Source organism: Engraulis encrasicolus, chromosome 8 (assembly GCF_034702125.1).
Source record: "Engraulis encrasicolus isolate BLACKSEA-1 chromosome 8, IST_EnEncr_1.0, whole genome shotgun sequence".
Classification (NCBI taxonomy): Eukaryota; Metazoa; Chordata; class Actinopteri; order Clupeiformes; family Engraulidae; genus Engraulis; species Engraulis encrasicolus.
The window spans coordinates 48,467,053-48,482,808 of NC_085864.1; the positions used below are offsets into that span (position 1 = coordinate 48,467,053).

Here is a 15,756-nt window from a genome sequence, read left to right on the forward strand (position 1 = left end):
ATCGCCAAAAACGGGAAAACGACAAGAGACACGGAGAAGCCTATAACTATACGCGATCTCCAAGCCGAGCCGGTCGTTTTAGTGTTTGAACGGTGTCTCTATCTCGAAAGGCCTAGGAGGAGATCCATTTTCTATTTTACTGCCCGACACAAGAACGATAAATAAATAGATAAAAAATAATAAATAAACAGGACTTAGAGATTACTATAATCGAGCCTTGCTCTGCAAGGGCCATGCTCTGCATGGTCCTTGCTCCGCAAGCCCGCTTAATTAACAGGACTTAGAGATTACTAATAATCGGGCCTTGCTCTGCAAGGGCCATGCTCTGCATGGTCCTTGCTCCGCAAGCCCGCTTAAATAATCGGGCCTTGCTCTGCAAGGGCCATGCTCTGCATGGTCCTTGCTCCGCAAGCCCGCTTAAATTATCTAACTCAAGGGGTGTGTGTGTGTGATTTGAGCTTATTCCTAAAAATGGTACAGTATCGCTTTAAGGCTCCATTAAAAAAAAACTTTAAAAAGGGGCATTGTGCATATAGTGAACATGCTTGAAACTGAAACCAGTGAGTCATCCAAGGATTTGATGGACTTTTGTGTCTATATTAATGACCAAGACAGTTGAGTGTGTGGAAAAGTGGAAGAAAGAGATGGGTAATTATTTAGAATAGCCCAAATATACGTATACAGTATACCCACCTCAAAAAATGCTCAAATATACAGATACCACCACAAAAAGAAAAGTAGACTACACCACTGTACTCATTGTATCCCTTTATCCGTGTATCCTCCCTTCTCTAATAACCAGTCTGGATGATGTGTATGCATACAGCCTGTGATGGCTCTGTACATCCTATAATATGAGAAACATCTACCCCTCCCTCCATCCCTTCTCCATAGCAACCAGCTTGGATGATGTGTATGCATACAGCCTGTGACTGTACTGTATAATATGATTAAAAAACAACCATCCCTTTCTCCATAGCAACCAGCCTGGATGATGTGTATGCATACACCCTGTGACTGTACTGTATAATATGATAAAACAACAACCATCCCTTTCTCCATAGCAACCAGCCTGGATGATGTGTATGCATACACCCTGTGACTGTACTGTATAATATGATAAAACAACCATCCCTTTCTCCATAGCAACCAGCTTGGATGATGTGTATGCTTACGGCCTGTGACTGTACTGTATAATATGATTAAAAAACAACCATCCCTTTCTCCATAGCAACCAGCCTGGATGATGTGTATGCGTACGGCCTGTCCAGAGCCCTCATCAAGGTGGCTCCCCCGGCGACCGTGGGGCTGTTCTCCAACTGCCCGAGCAGGACGGAAGCGGTGCTGAGGAAAATAAGGAGTGAGTAGACTAAAGTTCAACGACACTGAAGGAATAAGATCTTTAGTAGCTTGGTGAACCAGCGCCACCCGCTGGACGCCAAAATTAGACATCCACATTTAGTCTGGTTTATCAGGCTAGATCTTTAGTACAGTACCTGCATTTCAGTTGATTAAAAAGTCAAAAACAGCTTTTATTATGTGGGCCGATACATTAAAAATCACCTAGGAGTGAGAAATTATTTTTTTCCCTTCAAATGTTATTTATTGTTTGAGCAACAGAATGTCCAAACACAAAGACTCAGAGGGGAAGGGATAAAAATCCACAAAACATACAAAAGCTCGACTATTTCACATTTTTGAGTAGAGCTGTTGTTTGAACACCCCTGCTCACCGCCCAAGGTGACAGCAAGCAACGCTCAGCCTTGCTGCTGAGGAAAAGAAAAACAGCCATAATAAAAATACTAATATAATAAATAAATATAAGTTTGTTTGTCTGTGGCGATGCTGGCGAGGCCCACATATTGACTTCTTCCTGCTGCTGTGTTCTCTCGCTGCTCACTTCCTCTCGCCTTGCCTCTGTTGACACATACAATACATTCCTACTGATCTCCATGAGTAAGCAGTGGGCTTTCAAGCTGCTGCCATGCTGTATGTTTATTTATTTTCTTTTCTTCCTTGTGTGTTTGCTTCTGTATGTTTGTTTAATTTTCTTTTCTGCTCTTTTATTGAAATCTCTCTCTTTGTGTACCTTGCCTTCTTTTACTTATTTTTTTCTCCTTCTGTCGTGCTGCTGTTTTTTATTGTTTTTTTTTTCTTCTTTTTTTTTCTTTGTTACATCGACACCTGAGGCAGCCTTGGTCTAATGGTTAGGGGGGTGGTCTTAAGGTCACAGGGCTGCAGGTTTGAACACCAACCTTACATTACCCCTGCCTTCACCTCCATCCATGGCTGAAGTACCCTTGAGCAAGGCACCTAACCTCACATTGTTCCAGGGACTGTAACCAATAACCTGTAAATAACTGTAAATCGGTTTGGATAAAAGCGTCAGCTTAGCTGTAAGTATAATGTTAGTATAATGTAGTATATAATGTTTAGTGCTGTAATGCACTGTAATGTGACCTATAACCCTCAATCCTACCCCAAGTGTACATGAACAGGGAGGCAGACTGGAGGGAGAAGAAACATCACGGCACCAAGAACAGCAGTGGCAGTTGGAGACCAGGTTAGTATCCCAAGAACCTGGCTCAGTAGCAAACCAGGTTAAGTTCACCTTGAGGTGGTGGTAAATTATCTAATACAGGGGCCTGGAGTCCCCATTTCTTTTTAACTAACTGGCATCTGTGGACTATCTATTAACAGGTGTACCCACTTCCTGTAGCTTAACTTAGCCAGGTTTACCACTTAACCATGCTATATGACATGCCATGCTGTTATGTGTATTTTCATTTGTTTTTGACTGTCTTACTGTATTATTCTGTTGTATATTATTTAATTTTAACGCCAGGGGCTACAGATGAAAACTAGCCTAAGGATAAATCTGGTGCAGTGCATGAAATGGAAACATTTATGTTTTAACTGGGTGGTGTTGGTGAACCCCTGGCCATGCAGACTGAGCTGGATCCTGCAGTGTCACGAGGACAGCCAGCAGAGGGCAGACTTGGACCAGGCTCTTAACGCACCAAGACTCACAAAGATGCTCTGGGAATTGATTAATTGATTTGTAATGCCTCCACCAGCTTGCGGCGGGTTCCTCTCCCTCCTCCTCTCCATCGTGTTCCTGCGGCCAGTGTGGGGCGAGGAAGAGGAGCAGCGGAGGAAGAGGGTGAGGTGGATCTTCGTGCAGTTCAGCGCCTGGCACTACGCGGGCAGTGACAAGCTGTGGGCAGGCCTGGTGATCCGCCTCTTCAAGGCCATCCAGAAGGACTTTGGGGAGATGCCGCTGTCCCTGTACAGGTCCACGCAGCATCCCTACCCCAAGAAGATCCAGAGGGAAGCAGGGGGACGAGGAGGAGGAGGAGGTTGGACAGTTCATGTGTTATTGCAGTGTTTCTCAACAGGGGTGCCGGGGCACCCTGGGGTGCCGCGGGCCCCCCTCAGAGGTGCCGCGGAAACGTGGCTGATAAATAAATTATGTAATATAATACAGGATGTTGGACATTTCATGTGTACTGTAGTTGTACTAATCTGCATGTCACAGTGGTTTGCTGTGTTGTACTGTTGTTTAACCCATTTTAGCCTGATGACTGGTATATGTTGTTTGACCTTTGATGCCTGGAGACACATATACACTGCATTCAGGCTCTTGGGATTTTAGCTTTTTAAATAAAATAAATGGGTATGTTACAGCTGAATGAACACATTCTAATGAAGGATGAGGGCTTAGGGTTTAAATGCATGAAACATAAATGCTTAGGGTTAAAATGCATGAAACTTATTTCATGTTTTTATGTGCATGAGAGGCTAAAATATTTACGTATTTATAGGCTGAGGGGAACTTTCCCAACAAGGGCTTTGGCATTCAACGGGTGTTTTTTGCAGGTGCTTTAGGCATCAATGGGTTAATGGCACATACACACAAAACAAATTTACCCTTGGGGCAATAAAGCTTTCATTCATTCATGAACTTACATACTCATTAATTCATGAATTCATTCATTCATTTATTTTTTCATTCATTCAACTAGTCTTTCATGCATTATTTTATTCATGTATTCACTCATTCTTTCATTCATTCATTCATTCATTCATTCATTCATTCATTCATTCATTCATTCATTCATTCATTCATTCATTCATTCAGGAGGACAAAGGTCTTGCTGGAAGGTCAGGAAGTTCCTGTTCTTGCCTCTGTGGTTGGACGTCCTGATCGCAGTCACCATGAGCGTCGCTGCCAGCGTCGTGCTGTACCGCTCCGGTTTCCAGGCCCACAGCGACACCAAATTGACCTGGACGACGCTCCTGGACTCGGTCGCAATCGGCGCCCTAGGCCTTCCCACCGCGGCCGCTCTACGCGTCCTCTTCCGCGTGTTGAAAAACCTCTTCTACAACCAGGGCAGCAGCATCCTGAAGCAGATGAACAGCACCAGCGTCAGCGATCAGCTGGGCTTCATGAACAAGGTCGGGACTCACTAATTCGACGCCCTTTCGGTACTTACCGCTTACGTCATACGACCCTAACCCTAAACTTAACCCTAACCCTAACCTTAACCCTGATCCTAACCCAAACCCTAACCCTAACGCTAAACCCAACCCTAACCTTAAATCACTTGTTTGAAATGTTTGATTACCGAGAGGGCGTCAAACTAGTGAGTCCCGAACAAGGTCAGTAAAGCGTCCGGTGGCCATATTGGGGAACGTCATCCACTTCATGGAGATATTTAACACTCACGCACATACACACACACACACGCACACACACACACACACACACACACACACACACACACACACACACACGTGCACTCACGTGTACCAACATAAAGTTGTGTATTCTGTTCATTATCTTTGACTCATTTTGTAACACATGCTGAGATTTGTCCTCGCACACACAAACACCTTCATGGATATATTTAACACTCACAAACACACACACACACACACACACACACACACACACACACACACACACACACACACACACACACACACACACACACACACACACACACACACACACACACACACACACACACACACACACATTAACTAATTTATCTATGTCCACAATCATAATATGTATATATGGACATAAATGTTACAGATACACTGATGCGATGTCACAATCCAATGTGGGTCTCAAAATAGCAGTTTTAAGGGTACAAACAACACCTTCTTCTCCAAATATGACAACTACCACACACGTGTACCAACATAAAGTTGTGTATTCTGTTCATTATCTTTGACTCATTTTGTAACACATGCTGAGATTTGTCCTCGCACACACAAACACCCATATATGAATCTCTCTCTCCCCCTCTCTCTCTCTCTCTCTCTCTCTCTCTCTCTCTCTCTCTCTCTCTCTCTCTCTCTCTCGCCCTCTCTCTCAAGGTCAGGAAAGAGGTGGCCATCTTGGTAAACTTCATCCACTTCATGGAGACCTTTGAGGATAGGAAGATCCGCGTGGTGCTGGAGATCACCAATCTGGATCGCTGCAGCCCGGATAAAGTCATTCAGACGCTGGAGGCCATCAACATCCTGCTGGCAGGCGAGGACGTGCCCTTCGTCTCCATACTGGCTGTGGACCCAGGGGTCGTTGTGAAGTGTTTTGAGAACTCGCTGTTCTTCGGCAGGTCGCGATCGAACGGGCACGAGTTCCTCAATCAGATAGTCACGCTGCCGTTCAACGTTCCCGAAATGTGCCTCCGGTCCAAGTGCGTGGCTTTCAGAACACTGGCCAACAGTCATCTGGAGGTGTACACAGCAGCTGAACCAGAGGAGAGGGGCCATGATGGCACTACTAAAACCGTGAAAGGAACGGAGCCTGGAGATCTGTCTGTGGTTCACAGCGAGAGTACAGTCCCGTTTATCGACAAATCAAAATGGGACGACGAGGAATCGCTAGCTATGGCACTGACGTGGGAGGTCTGGGCGAAAAAAGTAAAAAGGCGGACTCAGGAGGCCTTGGAGTGCATATACGACGAAAGCAAACCACTGCACATTTACCTGCCAGCAAACAGCGTGCACATGAGACGCATCATAAACTCAGTCCGAGTGACTGTCATCGTCACAGAGGCCGTCTACGGTGACCACTCCCGGGCCTCGGACATCGCAGCCTGGGTGGTGTTGGTGAACACCTGGCCATGCAGACTGAGCTGGATCCTGCAGTGTCACGAGGACAGCCAGCAGAGGGCAGACTTGGACGACACTCTTAACGCACCGAGACTCACAAAGACGCTCTGGGAGATCTTCTCCGAGTCCCGTGGGGAACTGCTAGGAGGACTCAGGAGCAGCCTGGAGTGTGTCATGGATCAGGACGGGGACCCGGAGCTGTTCGAGAGGTTTCTCAAGGTCGATTTTAAATTCACAGTCGCGGACGTGGTGAGATTTGGGCCGTGCACTGTCAACCTTGACCACTCCATTAAGAAAGAGCTGGCGAGGCTGAGGGAGAATGGGCAAAGGAATGTGACAGCTGGGAGGGAATGCAATGGGCACGATATGAGGAAGGGCATTGCTCACATGACTACAGAAGACATCTGCTCAGAGGTGAGATGAATTGCAGAGTTCAGATGCAAAACCCCCTAACTGCCATTTCAGAAAATAATCTTAATTCATTCACATTTTTATTTAACCAGAGTTGTATTACGTAGAAGAAGCAGTGCTATTACAGATGTAATAGCAACACTCGTAGTATGATATTACAAAGTTCAAACCATACAATATCATACCACTAGTGTTGTAATAACATTTGTAAGACTACCTCTACTTCTACTTAATACAACTTTTTTTAAACCAAACAACAGGGTTCTCTAAAAAATATAGAAGGGCAGGTCTTCAGAAATGGATTTAGGGGGTTTTGCATCTGAACTCTTCATTTCATCCATCCTTTCTTTTGGTGAACTATTTTTTCATATTTGTAATAATATTAGTCGATAATATTGAACAAATTATACCAGTTCTGGTCAAAAAGAATATATTAGGCCTACATATAGTAGTTTTGCGTTATTTTCAACAGCACATTAACATGCTCAGGTATCTACATTTAGAGCGTATATGAGATGTTCGCGAACCATTTTAATGGTCTGATATCCCTGCTCAGTTGGCTTTCTGAAAATATTGTCTTTATTTTTGTCCTGTTGTCTGCATTTTAGGGGTGGTACGGTTCACAAATGTCACGGTTCGGTCCATATCACGGTTTCAAGGTCACGGTTTTCGGTTTTGTACGGTTCTGTTTTTTTTTTTTTTTTTTTTTTTAATAAAATATATTATATAAAAATTTGAATGAAAATGTAAGCTTATCATGGGTATGTTGAATTTGACTTCATTTAACCCAACTGAAAGGGGAAAGATTAATGATTTTAACATGCTTCCATTTATTTCACAAAAAGGGAGAACTAAGTCCTAACTTTTAAGTTGACAAATATTCAAATATTACATGCTATAACACATTTGACGTGTAAAAATAAAACAGCTACACTCCTGTAGGTAATGGGACCATTAGGTCAGTGTAGTATGACTATTTTGGTTAATGACACACTGAGAACGAATTGGACTTTTATTTTGATACCGCTTTCTGCGAGTTTTGCGCTTATGAATCAGTTGCTTCCCATCATGAAACTGCCGGCCGTGAGAAGCATAGAAGTAAAATCAGAAGTCAAATTCAATTTTAAGTGAACAAGTGATAGGGTTATGTTATGTTAAAATGTGAAAGTTAAGGTAACAAATAATTTAAAAAGATCGTTTTTTTAGAAGTGTATGCACAAGAATGTTTCACAAAACTCCTGTGAAGCTGAGCCTTTTAAAACAGTCAAATTTTATTTTTGTTATAGTGTTAAACATCAATGTTAACTAGGCAACAGCACAAAGTCCCCTTCCGTCCATCAGAGTTTAACTAGCTACATATAATTAGGCCTACAGTTGATTGCAGTTAAGGACAGCACAGTGAATCTGATGGATATGTTCAATTATCTCGCATTTTGCCGTCCGGAATCCCCATTCCACGTGGATATAGCCTACACTAGGCTACTGTAACGTAAGTCATAGTCTACTTTGTTCTGCTAATCTGTCATTGTTTGTAAATTCATGTTCATTTAATTTAAAATGGTCAGCATAAAGGCTGGGAACAGTCACTTGCGCTATGGAGAGAGAGGGGGGAGAAGGTGACGCTGCTGACCGACCTGCACTTGCTTGTAGGCTACTGTAGCCTAGTCAGCTGGCGCATGCTGTTACATTATGTCTTTCAGTTGGCTGATAGAAATCAGTCTTTCCACACTCAATATCCTACGTAGTCTTTGTGTTTTATGCTTGTAAAAGTAGTAGGATTTTAATAGCGTCGTCCGCCGGTGGTCACTCTATTTATTTATTTTTTGAAACCGTGGGCACCGTGCGGTTGCCCACTACCCCGTTCCGTGACATGCAAACCGTACGGTCTCGGTTTGCAACGCAAACCGTACCATGCCTACTGCATTTTTAATGCAATGCCTAACACCAGCTTGCATCTTCACATTGCCATCCTTGTCTGACACTCCTTTTCGAATCATGAAGAGCAATTCCTATTGAAAAATGCATGTGTACCGTATGTTTCCTTTTCTTTGCTTTAAAGATGCAGAGGCTGAAATTTCCAGTGAAACCCCAGCAGCTGCTGAGGGCCAGTGGGCTGCAGGGAGCGGCCTTGGCTTATGGAGATGATGACGCCATAAGAGAAACCCTCCAGATGACTTCAGAGGAGTGGAGCCTCCTCCTCACACACCTCATGAGGCTAAAGACATGATGTGCAAATCGATGCCATTCCTCCATCACTGCCTTCACCCTCTGGCCTCACTTCTTGCCCCATCTCCGTGGGGAAATGTATACAGATTCCACGCTGTAGGGGGCGCTGTGGCGCAGCGCGCTAAGCCCCCCACATTTGGGCTTGCATGCCCACGGGGACCCCGGTTCGAGTCCGACCGGGGTCATTTCCCGATCCCACCCCGTCTCTCTGTCCCACTCGCTTCCTGTCACCATCTCAGACTGTCCTATCAAATAAAGGCATAAAAGCCCTATAAATATATATTAAAAAAAAAAAAAGATTCCAGTCTGTAGACCAGGGAAGAGCAGCTGCTTGGGGGTCTAGAATTTCTCCCATTCAGTGTCATGACTGTAAATAATAGAAAATAGTACCGGTAATAGAGAATGACTTTAAATTACTTTGATTTTAAAACTCTGTGTACGTGCAAACAGAAGGCCAAAACCAACACATTTTCAAGGGTTTTTCAGAGAAGAAGTAGACCTGCTGGCCAGATGGTGCAAAGACAACAACCTCCTGCTGAATGTCAACAAGACCAAGGAGATTGTTGTCAACTTCCAAAGGGTTCAAAAACAACTGCCACCACTGACCATCGACGGCGATGCTGTGGAGAGAGTGAGCAGCACCAAGTTCCTTGGAGTGCACATCAGCGACGACCTCTCTTGGACCACCAACACTACATCACTGGCGAAGAAGGCCCATCAGCGTCTCTACTTCCTGCGCAAACTAAAGAAGGCAAGTGCTACACCCTCCATCATGACAACATTCTACAGAGGAACCATAGAGAGCGTCGTGTCCAACTGCATCACAGTGTGGGGAGGAAGCTGCACGGAGAAAAACAGGAAGACACTCCAGCGTGTTGTGAACACAGCGAAGAAGATCATTGGAGTACCACTCCCCTCCCTGCAGGACATTTACACCACACGCCTCACCCGGAAAGCACTGATGATCATCAAAGACACAAGCCACCCTGTACACAAACTGTTCAGCCTCCTGCCCTCTGGAAAGAGGTACAGGCGCCTCCGTTCCCGTACCACCAGGCTGGCGAGCAGCACAATACACCAAGCGATCAAGATGCTGAACACTCAACCCACTCTCCCTCCACTGTCAGCCTCTAGCCAGCAAGGCCACTGACAACCCCCCCCCCCCCCACCATATCTGCGACTGAACATTCCACCTGCACTAACTCAAAACATGCACACACACACACACACACACACACACACACACACACACACACACACACACACACACACAAGCACACTGCACTTTCTGCACTAAACTCAAACATACACACACTGACACACACACACACACACACACACACACACACACACACACACACACAGACGCACACCGCACCTTCTACCTGCACTAAACACATACACACACATACACACACATACACACACATACACACACACAACACACACACATACACACACACACACACACACACACACACACACACAACACACACACACTGCTGCTGGTGTACTTGACAGACCTTTTTAATATTTATTTTTCTTCAAATGCTACTATTACCATGTCAGAACGCTATAAAGGACTTTTTTAGGAAAAGCACAAAAGCACAACAATACCTCTTTAATGTATGTCCTCTACAAGTCTTCTGTTGTCCAGTCTTGCACTTTAAATGTCTGTATGAGCACTGTCTATGTCCATACTGTCTTAAGTCCATGTATAAGTACTGTCTATGTCTATACTGTCTATGTCCTTACCTAGATTAGTCTATGTCTGTATGGGAAAGCAAGAAATGTAATTTCAAATTCTTTGTATGACCAGTGCATGTAAAGAAATTAACAATAAAACCTACTTGACTTGACTTGACTTGACTTGGTTCAAGGCTTACTCCTGCTGCTCCATGTTCCCACATTTTTAAGAAAATCATTCAAATATAGGCCTTATGTTCAGACCTCCATTTTCCCACATTTCCTAGTAAACTAAGAGAACACCCCTTTCTAAACTCTTAGAAATGTGGGAATATGGAGCAGCAGCAATATGCTGTGGGACCAATGGGCCTAAAAATGAATGTTAAAAATCTTAGCGATGTGGGACCAATGGGCTGTGGGAACATAGACACGCTCCCGTTTTCAAAAATATCCAGCTCCGTGGAAAAAGCACCTTAGGTACCTTTGTGTTCCTCTGGGTAAATTGGCCGCAAAACAGATATAACAAACTATGAATCATCTATAAACAATGTTGAAGTCTTCCAGAGGGGTGTGGCTGTCTTCAAATCGCCAAGATGTTGGTAACATTAGCACACAAGTATCTTCTATTAGAGCAAGATACATCAAGCCCGTACATTAGCCTGTGACGTCAGGCGAACACCACTTTAGGAGAACTCTGGTTAGTAGACTTTAGGTTGAGAATATATGGAGTAGAGGTAAGGTAAGGTAATGTAGTCCAGAGGTGCATTTTGCCACCAGGCAAGGCAGGCAACTGCTTGGGCCCCCCAAGCCCCTAGATAGTGAATAATAGTCCACATTTTGCCTCAGTAGTGGCAATTTTAGTTCAAATGTCCAGTCTTTTGCATTTTCGCTTGGGGCCCCACCTGACCCTGGAATTGCCTCTGATGTAACCTACCTGGTCATAGAACTGTGTAATTCGCCCCAGTCCTCCGCCATGACTGAGGTACCTAGAGCATTTGTATTTGTATCACTGCACAGTTTCTACCCCCCTCATATTTTGGCATCCCACTCATAGTGATGAAGTATATATCTGTGTGCAGTTACAGTATACTAGCAATACGAGCTTTTCAGGTGTACAGGGTTGCCAGATGAGGCTGATGATTTCCATCCCAAAAAATGCTCTAAACCCGCCTAGAAGCACAAAATCCCGCCCAAATCTATTGATTTCTATGGCAAAAATTGGCCGGGTTTTTCTGCTAAATGCCATTTTTACCTGCACACGGCCATCCTAAACAGCCCAATCTGGCAACACTGCAGCTGTACTCACAGTATTAATTCAGAAGGGGAAGCACATCACAGATGTCTGAACTAGAGATTGTCTTTTAACCCATTGTGTCCTGGAGTGACATATACGCTGCATTCAAGGTCTTTAGATTTGAGCTGTTTTTTATTAAAAATGTGGGTATGTTAGAGCTGAATGAACACTATACTAGTGCAAAATGGAAGTTCCAGATTTTAAATGTAACTTATTTCATGTTTGTATGTGCTTCGGAGGCTGAAATATGTAGGATTTGATAAGCAGAGGGCACTCTTACCAAAAAAGGGCTTAGGACAAAATGGGTTAAACAGCATGGGCCAAAACAGGCTTTAGCAAACCTCAGACTGCCTCAAGTAAATGCGTTAGCAATTCTACAAGATATGTTACAAATCAGGATGATTCAATCATTCATCATTTCATCACTTTATTCCAAGACATAAACTTTGGTATAAGAATAATAACAACAACATGGTCACTCAGACAGTGATAACTGAAGATAAAGTTTAAATATGTGACCATAACCTTTGATTCTTTTGATAACCAATGATCATTTACTTACAATATATAACATGCATTCTAACATCACAATCCATAAAAGTTAATATATTCATTACTGAAACACAATCATCGGAGCTGTCAAACATCAATTGACATCCATGCACATGTTGAAAATAACAGGTCATGAAACATGACAGTCAAGAGAAACATTATTTGTGACGGTGTTTGTTACATGATTAGCACATGGTGTTGCGTTTCACAGATAAAATATTTGGTAACACTTTACTTAAAGCCCACATTATAAGCGCATTCATAACAAATTATAACGCCCATTATAATTACTTATAATGTATTATGACTACAGCCATAATTCTTCATGATGCTTTATATTAACAGTTATGAATAACGGTGAATCTAGCTTATACTGCTTTATAAATCCAAGGGTGTCATGAGTGCTCATGACTGGCTATAAACTACAGGAACGACAGAGAGAATCTTTAGACCCCGACGCGGAGCGGAGGGGTCTTGTTCTCTCTGAAGTGCTGCTATTCCACAAAGCGACCGACTCGCCGAAAGTTAACCCGCTTATTATATGGATATACTTAAATGACTCACACATGGCGCGGACATTTCTTTAGGCCTATTTAATGTTAAGGTTGTTGCTGCGCAAAACAAAACAGTGCCGTTGTGGAACACCGCTAGGCAACAGCTAGGTAGCCAGGACAACAGGTGTTGTCTATCACAGCAGCTGATTAGAGTCTTGTTGAAAAGTCGCTTTAGCAGTGAAAAGTCTTGTTGCCATTGACAGCGGTCTGTTATAGACCAACCCGTCCGTTATCGAAAAATAACAGACGTGCGAACGTTGGGGAGCCCCGTTGAAATGAATGGAGCATTCGACCGATGACGTCACAACCATATAATAAACATCTATAATGCATCGTAATGTACTATAAGCCCCATCAGGCAGCCTGTAGTTTATATCCAGTCATGAGCACTCATAACACCCTTGGATTTATCAAGCATTATAAGATAGATGCATGGTTATTCGTTACTGTTAACATAACACATCATGAAGCATCATGGGTGTAGTCATGTAAGTAATGTAAGAAATTATAATGAGCATTATAATTTGTTATAAATGCGCTCATAATGCGCTATAGATATGGGCTTCATAGAAAGTGTTACCGAATATGCTACACTCATAAATTAACAAATATGTACAGTTGTTTAGAATGACAATCAGCGCCAAGGCCTATCAGCTTGATGGTGGCATATTAAAAAATAAAGGTTGTGCCAACATCTACATGATAAAGCCAAGTTCTCACAGATGGCAAAATTGAAAGAACAGTGATAACAGAGGCAATGCAGAAACATCGGTTGTTATGTGAAAGCAGTTTTGCTGCATGAACAACCAAAAACATTGGCTTAGAATAACTAAATTAGTGTGAAGAATTGCAGATTTCATGGCAAATAATACAATTGATGACAGTGTAGTAAAGTGGAAAGTTGCGACGACGCCACCTGGTGGTAGTAAATGGTATCACCAGGAAATAATTAACTCAAAGGCTAAATAGGTTTGTGATACAACGACAGAAATGGGGGTCCCAATACAATAGTTGTATTATTTGTTCAGCTGTACACAACAAAGGAAACAGTAGGAATAAATAACCCATGCACACGCTCACACGCTCACAAATACACACAGGCAGCACAGTCTAGCCACAGGTGAGGGGCAATTAGGACAAGACAGGACCACGAACGGCACCCGACATACCATCAGAGAAATTAAATGCCAGTTAAGTCACAGCAAATTAAGACAAAACACACAAAGAGTTGAAACAAACCCACTACAAACGTTGGCATGCAAAACTCAAAAGAAACATGCAAATGTTCACTGCACACACTATATGGCACGGAGGCGTGGAAGGCAGCCACCATGCCCGCTGCCCGATAATGACAGACTGGTGCGCACTGCGCTGACGGCCCAATGGCCCCGTCTGTAGGTGAATGAGTCCGATGACGCAGCCAACCAGCGAGAGCACGGCAGGCTCACAAAGGCAGTCCCAACGCACGGATACAATAACACAAGGAAAACGGAAAATAAAGAAAGTTCCTCCGTAGACAAAACAGGAGCAGGCGAGGCGCACACAGGTATCCCACACCGCGTCCTTGGCTTGCTCTGGAGACCCTGGTATACACTACGAACATATAAAAGGCTACAATTACTAACTAGCAAGAAAGTAATCAATTCAATAAGGTTCGTGTGGACGCCATACCCACCTTAACGCACTGGGATTTCTCACACACGGATGTCGCGGGCTCACCCCTTCGCATGCGTAATTCCCGGCTACGGAAAATACAAAATACGTGCAGATTAGAAACCGTGGGTGTCTTAATCAGAGGCATTGCCTTGTGTGGAGGGTCACAACTTACCCGGCCTATACTCATGAACGGCGTGACGTTTTCCATGTGCGTTACGCCCATTTCTGGGGGAAAACAACACATGCAAGTCAATTGGTGATGTTGGGGATTAATAAACGAAAGATACGGACCTGTAGACTAGCGTTGTTCACGCGCAACATGCCGAAAACGTGTTCCGTTGCCGGTTGTTCAAATAATATAGCCAAACAGCCGTGGCTGAAGCATGGAATGTATTCATTTAGGCTAGCCAATGTAGCATGTAAGTCAATGAGACATTCGGTTTGTTTTCACCCATAAAGGGGCGTAACGCAAATTTAAGAGCAAAGTACCCGGATGACCGTTCATGAGTATAGGCCTCCTTCATTTGGCGGAGATTAACAGTGCCAAACCGTGGACCAACTGGTCTATCCGAATCTCAGGTCGCAGAGTGTCCAGCAAGCGCGCCAACAATGTGATCTGTTGGCAGCGGAAGATGCCAGCGCAGGAAACGGTAACCTGCTCAGGTAAATAGCCTAATGCCCGCCTACTGCTGTCAGTCAATTGTCACACTCATATCGCCAGCAGGTGCATCCTGCTACACCATCATATATTTACAGCTGAACTAAGTGCTCACATTCTTATTATCAGTCTTGCAATTGTGCATGTGTTTTTGGAAAAAAAAAATAGCGGGCAACGTCATGTCATCAACCCTCTGGAGGAAAAGTAGACCAATTTTGGTTTGTTGTTGCTTTGTTTTTACAGGGGATCTGCTGTAGATACGGTACACTTTGCATTACAAGGTGAGCACCAAAACTGGGCCACATTAGGGCTGGGTGATATCGCAATTGCATTATGAATTGTAGTCTTTATACGTCTATTGTATTATTGTACATGGGACACAATCTTACTGTAAGTCTAAACCATCAATACAAAAGCCAGTTGTAACTGAACAATACATGTACATCATTTTGGAAGACAGCCACGTCAAGTTGGGTAAAACACCCACACCCACACACCTTACCTCTGCAACACATATTAAAAATCATTCACCTAGTTTCCAGTCTCCCTATGGAAAAATTAATGTAAAATCTCCAACTTCGACCTTGGAA

At 43.6% G+C, this 15,756-nt stretch overlaps 1 protein-coding gene across 1 annotated transcript in view; it reads left to right on the forward strand.

Moving 5' to 3' along the window:
- LOC134453938 (NTPase KAP family P-loop domain-containing protein 1-like) overlaps positions 1 to 8,767 on the forward strand; it is a 17,866-nt gene extending 9,099 nt beyond the window's left edge. The window contains exons 2-7 of the mRNA XM_063204684.1: positions 1,232 to 1,360; positions 2,486 to 2,563; positions 3,078 to 3,359; positions 4,142 to 4,458; positions 5,389 to 6,543; positions 8,600 to 8,767. Coding sequence (XP_063060754.1) covers positions 1,232 to 1,360; positions 2,486 to 2,563; positions 3,078 to 3,359; positions 4,142 to 4,458; positions 5,389 to 6,543; positions 8,600 to 8,767 — 2,129 coding nt within the window. The remainder of the gene's footprint in view (positions 1 to 1,231; positions 1,361 to 2,485; positions 2,564 to 3,077; positions 3,360 to 4,141; positions 4,459 to 5,388; positions 6,544 to 8,599) is intronic.
- Positions 8,768 to 15,756: the final 6,989 nt, after the last annotated feature.